Source organism: Strongylocentrotus purpuratus, unplaced genomic scaffold (assembly GCF_000002235.5).
Source record: "Strongylocentrotus purpuratus isolate Spur 01 unplaced genomic scaffold, Spur_5.0 spur5_scaffold_8, whole genome shotgun sequence".
Taxonomy (NCBI): domain Eukaryota; kingdom Metazoa; phylum Echinodermata; class Echinoidea; order Camarodonta; family Strongylocentrotidae; genus Strongylocentrotus; species Strongylocentrotus purpuratus.
Window position 1 is genome coordinate 23,387,264 of NW_022145614.1, and position 16,858 is coordinate 23,404,121.

General features: G+C 35.3%; 1 protein-coding gene across 1 annotated transcript; it reads right to left on the reverse strand.

Annotated features, from left to right (window-relative positions):
- Positions 1-743: 743 nt before the first annotated feature.
- Positions 744-16,649, reverse strand: LOC105439930 (N-terminal EF-hand calcium-binding protein 1-like). Its single transcript, XM_030976199.1, has 11 exons — positions 16,519-16,649; positions 15,229-15,253; positions 13,963-14,097; positions 13,110-13,207; positions 12,525-12,661; positions 11,416-11,528; positions 10,701-10,822; positions 9,379-9,488; positions 7,835-7,912; positions 3,118-3,209; positions 744-2,757 (listed from the first exon to the last, which is right to left on the reverse strand). Exons 1-11 carry the CDS (start codon positions 16,546-16,548, stop codon positions 2,732-2,734), a joined length of 966 nt encoding a protein of 321 aa, XP_030832059.1. The 5' UTR covers positions 16,549-16,649; the 3' UTR covers positions 744-2,731.
- Positions 16,650-16,858: the final 209 nt, after the last annotated feature.

Here is a 16,858-nt window from a genome sequence, read left to right on the forward strand (position 1 = left end):
AAATATTCTTGCCAAATAAATGTTTCGATGTGGCATGTTTGATCAAGAATTTGAGTATTCAGGGTCACCAATCTTTCCCAGTAGCTATTTCTAACCCTCAACTAGATTAACAAGCTTCGTGAATATTCAACATTTATAACAATTACAGAAGTTGTAGAGATTGCTGCTATAAAATCAATAATGTACTTACAATACTTCATTTATGCATCCTTAAAATTCATTGTAATATCGGGTGTTTTTGTAAGTTTTTTGTAAGGTTGCAAATTTGAGTGTGTAAGTTTGTAACATTGTCTTCATATTCATCTGAGAATGCCCTACGATCAAATTATTAAATATTTTTTTGATCCTCCAAAAATTGGGGCAATATTTGTTTTAAGGGACAGAAATGTCACAAAATAATGTATAAAATCATTGTGGTTTGCCTAAAAAACAAAGATTTCTGTATTGGCATGAGCATTACATCTTTACCATATGCACTAGACCTATATCCATGTGATATGATTAAGACTGAGATGTATATATTACTCTCTTCTGTTGAACTGCTTCAATCATACGGTCTATTGTCAACTGCCATTCATGCTGGTTATATTGGTTATTTTTTATAATTATGTTGAATCTTGTATGAATATTAAATAAGAATATAGATATTTCTTTGAATGCGAGTTATTATTCTGTTACTACATGAATTGACACAAGTTCACTTGTGCTTACAATGTACAACAGAAGAAAAAAAATACAGAGAGTAAAGATATCAACTGCTATCATTTAATAATAAATTTTAAAATACCTTTTATATTTAATAGTTACAGACATATTTCATCACACACAATAGTTACAGACACATCACAATAAAGCAGACACAAGTTCGTTACCTCCATAATGTACCTAATTTATCCTAAAGTGCTAAATTACAGGTGAAAGACATCTGAATATGAAGGATTAAAAGGAAAGTAATTGATTTTTATTACATAATGAAGATCAATGAAAGTTTAAAGTAGAATGAACTGTTTCAACAACAAACAAAAACCTACAATACAAAAGATATACTCGAACCTTTCAGATACTGAACTGTATTGCTATTAATATGATTGGAAATAATTATTTCACCTTATAAATACATGTATCAAGACTAGAACTCTTCTTTACAACTGAGCTTCAAAATAATTTTAAGTACTGGTTTGATATTGATGGATACGAAATCGATTATTCTAACAATTTATTTACCAAGACTATTTTCTGACGTAATAATTAAAACCTTTCATACTTTTACATTGTATGAGCCATTCCACATCAAAACTATATTAAAGGTAAAATAAAGAATCACACTCTGCTACCATTATCTTTAATCTTTAAAGCACGTAGATCTAGTTTCTTGAAGCAAGAGCACTTGTTAGTTTCACATATACCTATACATATCGATACGCTACTTTAGAAGTGAAATAATTATTTGTGCAGTATTGCGATGTAAATACATTTTGTGCAATAAAAGACATACCTAATACACACTGGCGTTATCAATCCTAGTGTATTTCGAAATATTTACAAACGAGTACTATCAAAGTCAGATTTGTGCTTTACAGTTGCATCTGTATAGTACAAATCATAGAAAGCTAGACTAGAGTATCATACTGGCCCCCAAACCATACAAATAATATAAATATATATCAAACATATTAAAGGTATATATATATATATATATATACATGTATATGTCATACAAAAATCTTATTTTAAACATGCACTTGTAATAATTTTTTATACAAAGAAATGCATGATAGGAAATTGATTTAAGCTACACTAGGCAAGGATGACTTTAAAGTATTAACTGACATTGCTCCCAACTGGCCATTAGCAACTAAACTCTAGCAATTTAATTGGAGCACCCTGGTTTGAAAAGACTACCTACCGGTATATGATAAAGTTGTGTATCAAATGTCACTTGCAGATGGTCCTCTTTATTTTTGTTCAAGATACCCATGTATGTAAACCATCAAAAGATAGAATGAATTCCTATCAAGGGTCATCAAAATAATCAAAACAAAAAGTTAATGTGTATTGCTGCATATAATACAAAAAAGTGAAGTCTCAGACTACAAGATACATGTAACTTCATTTGCATATTTCTAAGTATAAGCTCCAGAATGCAACATTATTGAAACGTACTTTGGAGTATAAACACATCGTCACTGTTTTCACGAAGTGACGGTAGTGAAAAAAAATTGCATTCACTTTGCGTGACGATTTTCCTCACTACCGTCACTTCGTGAAAATAGGGACGACATGTACATAGTTTACCGGTATTTCTATTCAACTATTCTACATAAACTTACATGAATATTTCAAGTTATGTGTCAAAATTCCGGCCTGTTTTTACATATAACAATTTGGTCTTCTGTCCACTGTATGAAGATAAATATGTTTTACACACAGGATATAGATACAAATCATAAAACAAAGGGGCAATTATAGTGCATATATGATTTTGTAATATCCCTACTTTTGTATACCATTAATACTTTAATTTTGTCTACAATGTTTAGCAATCTCTCTGATTTATATCACGTACCGGTATTTCAAAAATGCCCTTTAGATATTCCATAATTTACAGATATACCGGTAAGGAGGAATATAATGACTGCTCAGTGTGAAGTATCATTCACTTTTTCTTTCATTTAATGCTGTTGATAATCAAAATATGCTGATGGCGTTTTTTTCGTATGCTCACCAACATTTAATCTTGTGTCATGATCCATTTAGCTGCAATAAAGAAAGGGAGGAAAGAAATTATAAAATAATGATAACTTACTAATTAATGAGGATACCAGAAAGCTAGCAAGATTTCTTTGTACCATTGTATTTGAAAACAAAACCCTCGCTATGTAATTGCATGTTAACACTTTAACAGTTAAAATTTGACAGTCAGACAGTCAAAAAGAAAAGAAGAAAATTGTATACACACGGGATGCTGTAGAAAGAAATAGAAACAAACTAGTGGCAAACAGGGTTGGTAGGTTAGAGATCTAGACAGATCAAACTTGAAACAAGTTTAATTTTAATAGAGCTGTACAAAAAAACAAGAGAAGATATACTGTATCCATGATCATCACATCAACTCACCTGGTATGGCCATGGATGTAAGCTGCTCCGGTCGATCCAATAGATCCACATTCTCACGACGGAATGTCTTAGAAGCATTACTTGCAAAATGGCTGCCAATGTGATAATGTAAAATTGAAAAGAAATCATGTATAATCTGTGGAGGATAGGATATTACTGCCTTTTTGACCGATTCAATTCCGTTACTCTTCGAGCAGTACAATATACCTTCAACTGCTCAAATTTTCATCATTTTGACATTTTAGATCAGTGGCTATCTAAAAAAAAAATTAGAACAATACAGGATAAGTTAACATCTGTTTGTCAGACTCCACTTGTAGAAAGAGATATGTACATCTCTTATTTCAATGCAAATATCCATTGGCTTACCTGTTTATATGCATGCATGCATACATGGATGAGCGCATAAGCATGTTGCACATGCTTTTTGCTTGCTCTCCAAAAGAGCTCTTATTTGCCTGTATTTACTTTGTTATATCAATTTGTGTTGTTACCAGTAATTTATATATGCCTTCTGGATACCACTAGTCAAATTGTGATTTCACACCATATTTTGATGACAACATTTTTTTGATTCATGTGTAGTCTAGTATTTTGTATATAGTCGTCGGGGACATTTTCTACGAACACTCCCTCTGTTCCCCAACATTTAGGAGTGTCAATTTCTACAATTCTTCTTCAACGTGTTACACTCGACATTGTATATTGATCAACACACATCGCGATCGCCATTGTCATCTTCATACTACATATATAGGATCACTCTCAAGTTTCTACACAACAAAAGACAGTGGTGAGTAAAAGTCTAGCTCGTACTCATTATAGTCAGCATAGAATTTTTACATTGGTGACCCCGACGTGATATGTGAAGGCAGGTGCCAAAATGTGTCAAGAATGTGAAACATACGACGTCGCAGGAAAACTGCATAAATTATCAGCGTAAATTTCTCAAAAGTTGTCGGCACAACAAGGCAATATCAAAACATTACATAAAGTTCGTTGACACTATAATGGAGCATAAATTCACTACAGTAGTACCAGCTAAGAAGCCATTTTCAATGTACATCTCTATGTAAGTAAAAGTACCCTGGTACTCTATTATGTAATGTATATGCCTATTATGTATTGTATGCCTGGACGAACATGAATCACTGGATTCACTACCAAGCACAATGGGACCGTTTCAACTTGGACTTTTGTTCACACTCTGCCTGTATGCTACTTTGAATAGGAATGTGTACTGCAGTGAGCAATCCTTCATTAAACTGTCAATTAATGAAAACTTCATTAGAAAACAATATCTTAAAACGAGGATTCCATACAACCCGAATAGTACAGCATCTTTTCAACTAGAGCTACTGCATGCGGGTGATGTACATCCCAACCCCGGACCAGATCGGGATCAAGATGGCACTGTACCATCTTTTGCCATTCATCGTGACCCTCCCCTTCAGCGTAGAATTCACTACTCTCCAGGGGAACTGTTACAGTGGAGATCTACAAAGCTTCGACTGTCGTCCGACGTTCGCGATGTCATCCATTCTTTCGGAATACAACGAAGAAAGACAAGGAGAGGTAGGCGCGGTAGCCGCAGAAGAAACTGTCTCCGACAATCAAAAGTGTCAAGATCATCATCATCATCATCATCATCTCCAAACCTTTTACTTTGTTCCATGAACGTTCGCTCAGTGCGCAATAAATCAGCCCTGATCCACGACTTCATCTGCGACAGTAATGCTGATCTTATTACAATGACAGAAACCTGGCTAACGGACAATGACTCTACAGTCCTAAATGAATTTGTTCCTTCTGGCTATAAATTAGTTCATCATCCTCGTAGTATCCGCCGTGGAGGGGGAACTGGACTTGTCTACAGAGATACCATCAATGCTCTTCAAGCCACAGCTGGTGAGCATAACTCTTTCGAGTATGCAGAGTACCAAATTTCATGTAAATCCTATCAGTTATGTGTCATTAATATATACAGACCGCCTTACTCTGCATTACATCCTGTATCTGTATCATGTTTTCTATCAGAATTCAATGATTATATTCAAAGTCATTGATTGTCCAATGTTCCTTTATTAATAGTTGGAGATTTCAACATACATGTCGATAGTTCTAGTGGAGACTCACAGTCTTTCCTAAATCTTCTTGAGTCTCTGTGTTGTACACAGTTAGTTAATTTTTGTACCCACATACACGGCCACACTCTTGATCTGTTAATAAGACGACAATCTGATGATAACATTGTCATTGGAAAACCTCAGGCACATTCATCTTTAATCTCTGATCACATCCCTGTAATGTGTTACCTTAATTCAAGTAAACCTCGCCTTCCTGTTAAAGAGGTTTCATTTCGCAGATTATCTGCAATCAATACTGAGTTACTTAGAAAAGACTTAACTGAAAGTCGTCTCTGTGATGGAACACCCAGTGATGTCACTGAATTAGCGATGTTATATGACACAACTCTCCATGACCTCTTAGACAAGCATGCGCCAAAGGCAACAAAAACTTTTGTTTTGCGACCTAAGGCGCCATGGTTGACCGATAGTATATTAGAAGAAAAGAGAAAAAAGAGGAAAGCTGAAAAAATTTGGATGAAATCAAAAACAGACAAAGACTGGAAAGCATTTAAGTCAATTCGTAACTCTTACTCCTTCTCATTGTATGAGGCACGGAAGAGTCACCATAAAGATTTAGTGTCTGAACATAAAGAAAACACAAAAGCTTTGTTCAATATTGTAAAGGGTTTGCTAAACATGTCAAATAAACAACCCATTGTACCTTGTAACGTTGATTCAAAATCATTTGTCAACAAAGTTCAGAAAATTCATAACGATATAGATTTAAAACTTGGCAATGTACACGTAGACAAACTGATCAATGATGACGTTCCAGTCGATTCGCAGATAGTGACGCTGACAAGTTTTAAATCACTGTCCGAACAAGACGTCGGAAAATTGATAATGAAGCTCAGTAAGAAGTCTTGTCCATTGGACCCAATGCCCACAAAACTATTGCTGCGATGTCTCGATGAATTGATACCTGTTATTACTTCTATGTTGAACTTGTCTCTATCAGCAGGGCAATTCCCTGCATTGTGGAAGGTCGCTCTAGTGAAACCACTATTGAAAAAGCCGGGCCTCGAAACAGAATTGAGTAATTTAAGGCCCATTAGTAATCTTCAGTATATTTCTAAGTTGGTAGAAGGTGCTGCTACCCAACAGATTCTTGAGCACATTGAACATCATTCACTGTTGCCGCTCAATCAATCAGCATACCGAAAATTTCACAGTACTGAAACAGCACTTCTTAGGATAAAAAGTGATCTTCTTATGTCAATGGACAACCAAAAAATAAGTCTGCTGCTTCTCCTTGATATGAGCAGTGCTTTCGACACAATAGATCACTCATTTTTACTGAAAACTCTAAGAAGCCATTTTAGGGTTGATGGCAAGGTTATCGAATGGATTGAATCTTACTTGTCAGATAGAAAACAGAAAATTGAAATTGATAAAGTTGTCTCTGATGTATTCAATGTGCCTTTTGGCGTTCCTCAAGGGTCGCGATTAGGCCCTCTGTTGTTTACCTTGTATACAAGCAGACTCCTTACAAATATCCATACAGAGTTTCCTAGTATTAGTTGTCACTGCTACGCAGACGACACCCAACTATACCTATCTTTCTGTCCTAACACCCCGGCTGAAGATCATTGTATTTCTGAATTAGAATCATGTGTTGTTTATATTAAGATTTGGATGTTGCAAAACAAGTTGATGTTAAATGATAACAAAACAGAACTTTTGGTCATTGGTACTCCACGCCAGGTTTCTAAATTTAGGTCGCGTAGTGTATCAGTTGGTGACTCAACCATAACCCCATCTGATACTGTTAGAAACTTAGGTGTGTCTTTTGATACCCACCTGAATATGGATTCACATATCACTAAAATATGCAAATCAGCCTATTTCATGATTTATAATTTGAGATGCATTCGAAAATACTTTGATCAGGACAGCATGAAAACTATCATGCATGCATGTGTTACTAGTAAACTAGATTACTGTAATAGTTTATTGTATGGATTGCCAGACTCACAAATTTCCAAGTTGCAGCGGGTCCAAAATACATGTGCACGACTAATTTGCAGCCTCCCAAAATTCTCTCGAATAACCCCACTTCTGAAGGAACTACATTGGTTGCCAATTCGCCAGAGAATTACATTTAAAATATTAATGATAGTCTACAAAGCTCTAAATGGTCAAACTCCTAGTTACGTTACTGAATTGTTGCACATCAAGTCTCAAACTCATGGTCGTAACCTTCGTAGTACACAAGACACATTTATGTTGCAAATACCCCCATATAAAACCAAAGTAACCCTCGGGGACCGGTCATTTCTCTGTGCTGCCCCTAGATTATGGAATAAATTACCACTAGAAATAAGGAAAGCCCCATCACTAGATAATTTTAAATCAAAACTGAAAACTCACTTGTTCATATAGTATGTATAGCACAGCATTTACGAGCTCTTGCAGCGCAATAGAATATATCCACATAGTTATTGCGCTTTACAAATGAATATTATTATTATTATTATTAGTGCAGTGGCGCTTTGAGGGGTACTGGTAGTTGTTTAAGAGTAATTGTCTTGGGAAATAGTTGTCCAAAGGGTAATAATCTAGGTTTAATCTAATTCAACTGTACTCACGTTTTCCAGTCTTCCTCTGTCCCCCAGATCTCATAGATGACATAATGTGAGGTTCCAGCGAAGGCCCTTACACTCACACTGTCATGGAAACAGAGAACATCAGTGAGAGACAGAGACCTTCATAATGCAACTAAAAGCTCCATTTCTCTCCAATAAAATATCCTGCTTAAAAATTCATTTGCACTTTCACAGCTATTTCTAAAGCAAGCTATAGAGCTAATTTATCAATGTCATGTATTAATACCTATGACAAGGTTATTTTACCATGCAATCAAAATGCATATTTTGCCCAGTCCGGAAACTAGCAGTTCCAAGCGGGCAATATTTATATAATATTGGATGGCTTTGAGTGTGATACAAGCATATATTGCTCAAGCTATGACAATATATTCTTGTATCACACAAAAACAAAGCCATATAATATTATATATATATATTATATGTATGACTGAGCAATACGAAAACAATATTGATCAGTCATCCAGGGCTGCGCTAAAGATATTAAATGCACTGATTTATTGTACCACTAGGAACCCTAATATAGAAAATATTCCCTGATATTTGCACTATTCCAGGCTACGCCATTGACTTTGTGGACAAAAATTGTGATCAATATTGAGCTCACTACGTACTGGCTCCCATTAACATCCGGGACCTTCCAAGTAGCTGAATCGCCACAAATTTTGATCAGATGATCGTGCAGCGCGGAAGCAGGGTATAGTTACTGTACAGTATAGGCCTATCCTTTCCTGATTTACAAAAGGATAGATAATAATTATGATATTGACTGGCTAATCTTTCGGGAGATACAAGGATATATTGCCCTTACTGGTATCTCCCTAAAGGCCACTCAATATTATATAAATATTTTCTTCCTAAATACAGTTGGAGAGAATACCAGTGGTATTGCAGTACACAACACTGGTCATGGTCATGAACTGTTACAATCCATTTAGCTTGACCGAAAATTCCTTGTAGCTTTAAGAACTATCCTGAAATTCCAAAGTATGTTTATATTAATTTAAGGTAACACTAACCCTTGAGGTAAAATGCTAATTGTACCGACTACATGTACCACCTATAAACCCTCCATCAAAATAAATCTTCAAGGATAGAAAATAATCTTCCAATATGGAATTAATCTAAGACCTCTGCTTCACATTATAGCAAATTTAAATATCTAGGAAGTATAATATAAGTATAATGTAGTCCTAATAATGATCATCAAATACAAACAACCCATCCATAAACAATGAATATTCAATCAAAAGAATTTGTGCATAATTTTATATTAGTATGTGTAATATTAACCACTGATATTCCCATATAAATCTCATCAAACTGATGCAATTATGTAAATTACCAACTGGTACAATATGAAATCATTTGTAAACATCCAGTTGTTACATGTATAATGTGATCACAAAAACAAGTAAAATATATCAATTTCACTATCATTATACTTCCCGACAATACTACAATGAAAGAGTAAAACTTGTCCACTTGAAAACAAAACTTGAGAGTAATTTTGTTTGAATTCTTACGTAGTGCATCCGTCAACTTTCCCTGCTGCATCGACATAAGTCCTAAGGTTGCTGCGAAAATCCTTGTCCTTTTCATCAATGGCTGTAAACTTCCTGCTCACCAAGAAAGCCTGTTAAAAAGAGCAAGGATATAAGCATTTACAGATACTTATATCAAATCATGATTGGGAACAAAATCAATCCTTTAAAAGAAGTAAATGTTGATAGAGTACTGGTCCCGTAATCCGGTGACCCGGGCTCGAAACCAAATCAGTGCGCTTGTGCCCACTGGTAAGGCATTAATCCTCCTTACCAGGTCCCTTGGAGAGGACCTAAAGCCGTCGGTCTTCTGGTTGCTTACAAACAAGCATTAATTGCTTTCTTAGCTGTCAGGTAAAATAACCACCACTATATCAAATTTATCAGAAGTGTATACTCAGATGTTGTGTGTCCAGACAGGTTGTGTATCCGGACAGTTGATTTAGAACAGCAATTTGAAGAAGCTAGTATACAATCAAAATTTTATAAATATTCTACGACTTATGTTGGACAATATAATAAAGGACAAATATCCATGATGGATAGTGCTATTTGATGAATATGTTTCGTTAAATTTGAAGGCAAACAGAAGGCTGTAAGCATTCAGACACCCAACCCCCATCATCTATATGTATTGGTGGATACATTACACAATACATGTAGCTAGTGTGGGGTTGAATCCATAGATTTAAGTTACATACATGTACAAAGGTAGGTAGAAGACTTCTGTCAGAATACTGTAATGGATTTGGTAAATCAATTCAAATTAGCAAGTTTAACAGCCGAATTAATCATGTGACAAATATATTTAAAAGGCAACCATTCCTATTGACTGCAGTAGAGTTACAATATGGAATTTTACTGTAATATAGCAACTGTAAGACCCATGTCTCACATAGGGGTGACCTGCAGTTTGGTCTACGACCAGTTTGTCTACTACCCAATTAGTCTATTGCCATATGGTCTACACCCGGCCTGTCTACTATCCACATGGTCTAATAATCATTTGATGATTATTGTCACATATGATTAAATGATTATTAGACCGTATGGATAGTAAACAAAATGGGCATTAGACAGACTGGGAATTAGACTAAACGAGCAATAGACTATATGGGTAGTAGACTTATTGGAGATTAGACCAAATGGCAATTAACCAACCCCATATAATTATTTAAGCATCTTCATCTTCTGGTATTCTTCAAAAGGCTATGTAGCCTAGCTATCTAGTGTTTATTCTATTAATTAAAATCAATACTATGATATTGATAAAGAAGTTTTTATTCATAACAAATTGCTCGTACCAAGTTGGCCTTGCTTTCATCAGATACAATTTCCTCATCCACAGGATTGATCTTGACCTTTTGCTCTAGGCGGGTCAAAAGGCAAGCCAGACGATTGACCTCTGAGGTCAGAGAGCTAATACCTGAAAATGAAGGGGAAAACATTTTTCATAAAGAGTCAATATTTTGTGTAAACAAGAATTGTTAGAGATTACACTGATTATCATTGGTGTGTAAAAAGAGGAGTTTTTACTCTCGTTTATAATTTTATCTTTAAAAAAAAAATGATAATAAATATTTCACATGTGTGCTTGTAACTTGTGTTCTCAAGTCTCAACTGAAACCCAGGGATCATGAAAACCAACGGAAGTAGACCATATGTAGAGCACCTTAGATAAATGACATGCACAAATTCTATGGGATCACTCAAAAAATTGTTTAAAATAAGATGACTCTAAAGCAATAAATAATTAAAGAGAAAACAAAACTGTTAAATATAACAAATATTTTGATAATTGGTTACAGAAACAGAATCTTTGTAATAGTTTGATCACTTTACACTCGATGAGATGAATGAAGAAACATCTATAAGTAAACATAAATCTGTTAACAATGGCACAGCCATATAAGTTATTTCAATTTCAGTCCTAATATTGCCAAGGGTGTCAACAGGTTCTAAAAAGTGGTGACACTTTGAGATAGGAGCGACTGAGGGGGGCACTGGGGGGGCACCTACCATCAGCTGGTACACTGGTCTGAGTGGATAGTTGACGTCTGGCCCTCCTGGCCACCCATCCTGCTGATGAACTGACCACTGGCTCAATGATGGCTACTTGAGATATTGGTGCCCTGCAAAGAATATAGAAATCACAGAATACGTGTCTCTTAATTTGACCTAAAGCACAAACAAATCACAAAGCTAGACTCAAGCTTGCCATAGCTAGTGGCCACTTCTGTAGAAAGACCAATATCAAATGCAGCAATTTGTATCTTTTTCTTTTTTACACTGTACATGTATATAGTAAATTGCAAACAATAGCCATCACCCAACATCTACTAAAATCTGGTCATGCCAGAGCTCCTAAATGTGAGTTCATTGGTTGGACAATGGGTTAGCTAGAGCACATTTTAAATTTTACTTGCCATATATTTGGTATTATACAACGCCTACTAAGATTCTTGCAACCTCATTGGTCAATTATTGATCACATGACATGCGCTAAAAGTACTGTTGAACAGCATCATTCTTCAGCCGTGCAATTCCGTTTGATCCTTTCGCACCATTGCACGCTGACGTCATTAACGATGTACAAAGTATATGGTGAGGTAAGTGACGTCGCCGTGCAATGGTACCAATGGATCAAACGAAATTGCACTCCACGTCACATTAAACATATAGGTTGGTAAGCGTGGCGCATGGTACGCCCATGGTTTGCTGCCTGCTTAATAGTGCGCGCTCACTATCGGCAATTTCATAAATTGAAAACAAACAAAAATTCGCTGAGATTAAGGCCTAGGAAAACTGTTTTCAGCCTGTTAATGTCCGAGGTGTTGTATAAAACAAATAGTGAATGGTCTTTATTCGTGCAATGGAACAATATTTTGCATTCGGTGAAAGATGAGACGCTCTATTCAACTCGGCTGCACCTCGTTGAATAGAACGTCTCTTATCTTTCACCTCATGCAAAATCTTGTACCATCATGCACTCATGGCCATTCACTATTTGTATAATATACACATACTATCCAATGCTTATTTCCTAGATTTGTACTTTTTTTCCCCACAATTATGACTGCACACACGAGAGACTGGTTCTAGATATGAAACTGATTTTGTCTAATAACCTGTCTGTCATTGCTTCTCTCTCCATGTGATCTGAGGCTGCATCAATGTTTCTCATCAATGACGACAGCTGCCCCGACACCTCCTTCAGCAGGACGCGCACAGTGAACTGATCATCAAAAGACTTATCAGGATATACCTTCAAAATAGTTGAGAATTCGTATCAACAAATCCTTTAATCGGTTGTGTTCCTTTTTTTCTTAAAATTTCACAATGAAAATATGGTGAACAGATCATCAAAGTTGGTAAATTTAATGAATACTGATTAAAATCACTGATCTTAAGCATGGCTTCTTTCTTTCTATCATTATTCTTTTTAAATAATGTTCATTATTAAATAGTTTAAATCATCAACCCTACCATGAACAGGCAATTTTTAAAAGATGGGGGGGGGGGGGGGGGGGGGGTAACAAAAGGAGGTAAAACAAAAAAACACAGGTGTGGACAACAAAGTCCCTCATGCATACTCCCTGATATATAAGCAACATAATGCATCAGCATTTATCAGGCCAATATATCTGATTGTATTTTGATTTTTCCTCATTTCTTTGTATGCATGTTGTATGAATTAAATCCTCCAGACCCACCTGTGATGTTTGCTGTAGTGCTGAGGAAACAAATACTGACATGTCCTCCACTCCCCCAAAGATCTCTTTGAATGGTCCCAGGTGAGCTGAGAAATATTCTGAAGATCGAAGGTGGAAAAAATTGGCAAACATAAAAACACCAAGAAGCAGGAGGATTACTCAGTACTAGGGCCCGATAATCGGGAAAAATATGAATCTGGCTGAATCAACAAATTTTTAAATAGTCTACTCATACTTTGTTTTATCAATTGCTCTTTTTGTGCAATGTTCAAAACTGTCCCTAAACATACTTAGATAAATTTTGAAGACTAAATAAGAAGATAAGATAACGGGGTGCTTTTTTCAGGAAAAAAGAGACATCATTAACTACGTGTTGTTTTTAGCAAAATTAAAACATTGAACCCTTTGTAATCACTAGATTAAGCAAGAATGGTTGTGAAAATATTAAATGCATTTTTTCCCTGACGGGTCCATATTTCTTCAGTACATGTTACTGAAGCCAAGTGATGTATGATTCCCAAGATGCAATCACAATTTGCTTTGATGGCAATGACAAGAAATTTCTATAGCTTTAATTCATCACAATTAATGATCACAAGTACAAGCAACAGCATTCTTATCATCAATAAATCTAGCTATTATCATTCTTGTTTTCTGTTGTCACAAGGCAATTTTCGATGGTATAATCAAATTGTATTCAACATACAGTATTAAAACAAAACAAATACTAAAATACCTGTGACAGTGACGGTCGTGTGTATCTAATTAATCTCCTCTTCACCCGAGAGAATTATGCTCATGCGCATAATTAACATACATGAATATTTATAAGGTTGGTAACACTGTTCCTTACCACAGAGCTCCCCGACATCAATGTTGTTGGTGTTGTGTGTGTCTATCTTATTGAATAACTCTTCCAGCTCATCTGCAGTCAGTATGCCATCCCCGAAGTAAGATTTGAATTCCTCCAGCGAGAGGCAATTATCATCTACACAAGTGCAACACAGAACAGAGAAGTATTGTAGAAGAGAGGTAATAATAATAATAATGATGATGATGATGATGATGATGATGATGATGATGATGATGATGATGATGATGATGATGATGATGATGATGATGATGATGATGATGATGATGATGATGATGATAATAATAATAATAATAATAATCAATAATAATAATAATAAAAATAACAACAACAGGAATAATAATAATAATAATACAGTAGGCTTGCAGTGTGCACCATGTGAAAGAGGGGGGGGGGGGGAGTTGGGGAGTCCTGAAAAGGACTCTCAGTAATCTTTCTTTCTTGAGTGTGTGTAGTCCTGAAAAGGACTGTTGGTATAGTCTTGAAAAAGACTGTTGGTTATCTTTCTTAGCTTATAATTCTAAGGAGAACTATAGCACAGGTTGGAGGATGGGTGGTACTAGAGTGGCTCTACATTTCAAACAGGTTGACTATCCGTCGTCAGGAGTGATGATAATAGTAATAATATTAATAAAAATAAATAAAAGATAATTATAATACAATCCACATATACATTTTGCATAACATGTAAAAGTTTCTCTATGCACTACACAACCAAATGTAAAAGATGACAAACCTAGAGTGCACACACTAGTAAAAGCTCATTGTCATTTAAGAATTGTCATATGCCTTCATGTTTGCAAAATCAGCTAGAGCTTATCCCATTTTATGGAGAGAAATGATGATATGCAAAGGATGGACATAAAAAATTGGACTATTTTATGATTATTTTAGCTTTAAATTTTAAATATTGTACAATGCACTTATCAGTAGTGTTTATGAATCACAAGTGCTTCTTATATATATGTAATGCATTTATAAATTGGTAAGAAAAATCAAAATATGTAGATATAGTTATTCTTACAGTACACAGATTCATGATGCAGTTTTTATCAATAGAAAACATTCAAGCTCTTGAATTAAGGGAAACAATATTGCCATTTTCAAAATTCTTGTTATGGCCCTCATAATTCTTCCATTTGCTTCATAAGCTAACATGAGAATGCAAAAAAAGGGCAAAAAATAATGATTTATATTATCTTCCCATGTCTCACTTTTCATGCAGTATCGCGAATTAAGAATTCTTACCATTTTTATCAGCCCTTCTGAACACCTGCAAAAAAAAGAACAGAAATGTGATTATAACATGAGTAGCTTATTTTCCTTCAATATCATCAATAAGACAATAGCATACATTTATAGTCAATATCAATAATGCAAAATAGGTCTACATTTAATATTTGTTAAACCAATAGTTCCTATCCACTGCTGCTCAATAAGTCTTCTTGCAAACTGCAAATTTGTATTGGCGAAAGCGAGAATTGTCGGATACAAGACAAATTATAGCAATCTGGCAATAGGATCGATAGATACTGAATCTGGACTTTAAAAACTCTATATTTGTTCATGTTTTGTAATACTAGGGTGTCTGATCGCGCACCTGGTTTTGTGTGCTAAAATCCTTCCCATAAAGACTTATTACCAAAATGAGATTCAAACCAATATAGCTCATGATCCTGAAGGTGATACTCAATAAGTGAGGTGTCATATGAAAGAGCAGGTTTTTCTCCATATTCCCCATAGGGGCCCATCCCCAAAATTCTAAAAATATCTTATTCAAAACAGCGATTTAAACATTGTTTCCATGGTAACTCGGAGATTTACCAATTCCATGAAGTGCTCCCCCGAGGGATAAGTTGGCCAGCTGTAAAGAATATATCCATGCACTTATTTTTTCTCTAGTCCCAAGGAATCACAAGCAGTTTAGGTTTGAAAATACCGTTACTCCACGCTTTGCATATCATGCATGAACCACTTTTTTGTCCATTCTGACCAAAATGCTATGAATATTGCAGTTTTTGAGGGGCTGTATCTTTTGATAAAAACATCGCATCGGACTTCGGTGAGTCTTGAAATATGAAAGGTATTATTCTGATTACATTTTTTATTCCACTATCCAACGAAAATGGTGAAAAACGATCCCAAATTGAAAATTGAAAAATCGTTTAGACACCCTAGAATACTGAAAGTTACCATAAAGTCTTGAATACATAACAACAAAAAGCAACTATGAAAAGTAAAACAGACTAGATCTAGTCTACAATAGTACACGTAAACTAGATCGAAACTAAAGCCTATGTAATAATGTATCTCTAACTCCAGGGAGCTCCGCCGCCGAAAACGCCTTTGGCGGCACGGCGGAGCTCCCTTTACTTTTAGTTAATGTATCTCAGCTCAGGTTCTACCCAAACAAACACAAAAGAATGCATGTAGGACTGAAGCCAGTATCAGAAGCTAAACTTCATGCCATTTTTACAGTTTTTATGGAAAAGCTCAAGTTAAAAAATTTCTCAATATCAGCTAGACTTTTATACTTACATCTTGGAAAACAGTCATCCCTTTCTCCATGATGACAATGAAATGAAATACGAAGGATTAGCAGCACGAATTTGTTGTGGTGGAAACTGAACAAAAAATAAAATTGAATGACACAAAAAGGGGCGTGGTCCGGGGTGATCCCATATACACGGCCAAGCCAGTCGATAATTGCGCCTGCCGCCTGCCAGGCCGCGCAAGTTGGGGTCCTTGCGGTTCAGTGGCCGCATGTTAAAAGTTGTACCAATTTAATAATAATAATAATTCTGACAATGGAAATAAAAAGAACTTAGAAGAATTAAGAATGATAATAGTAATAATAACAATAATAATATTGATAATA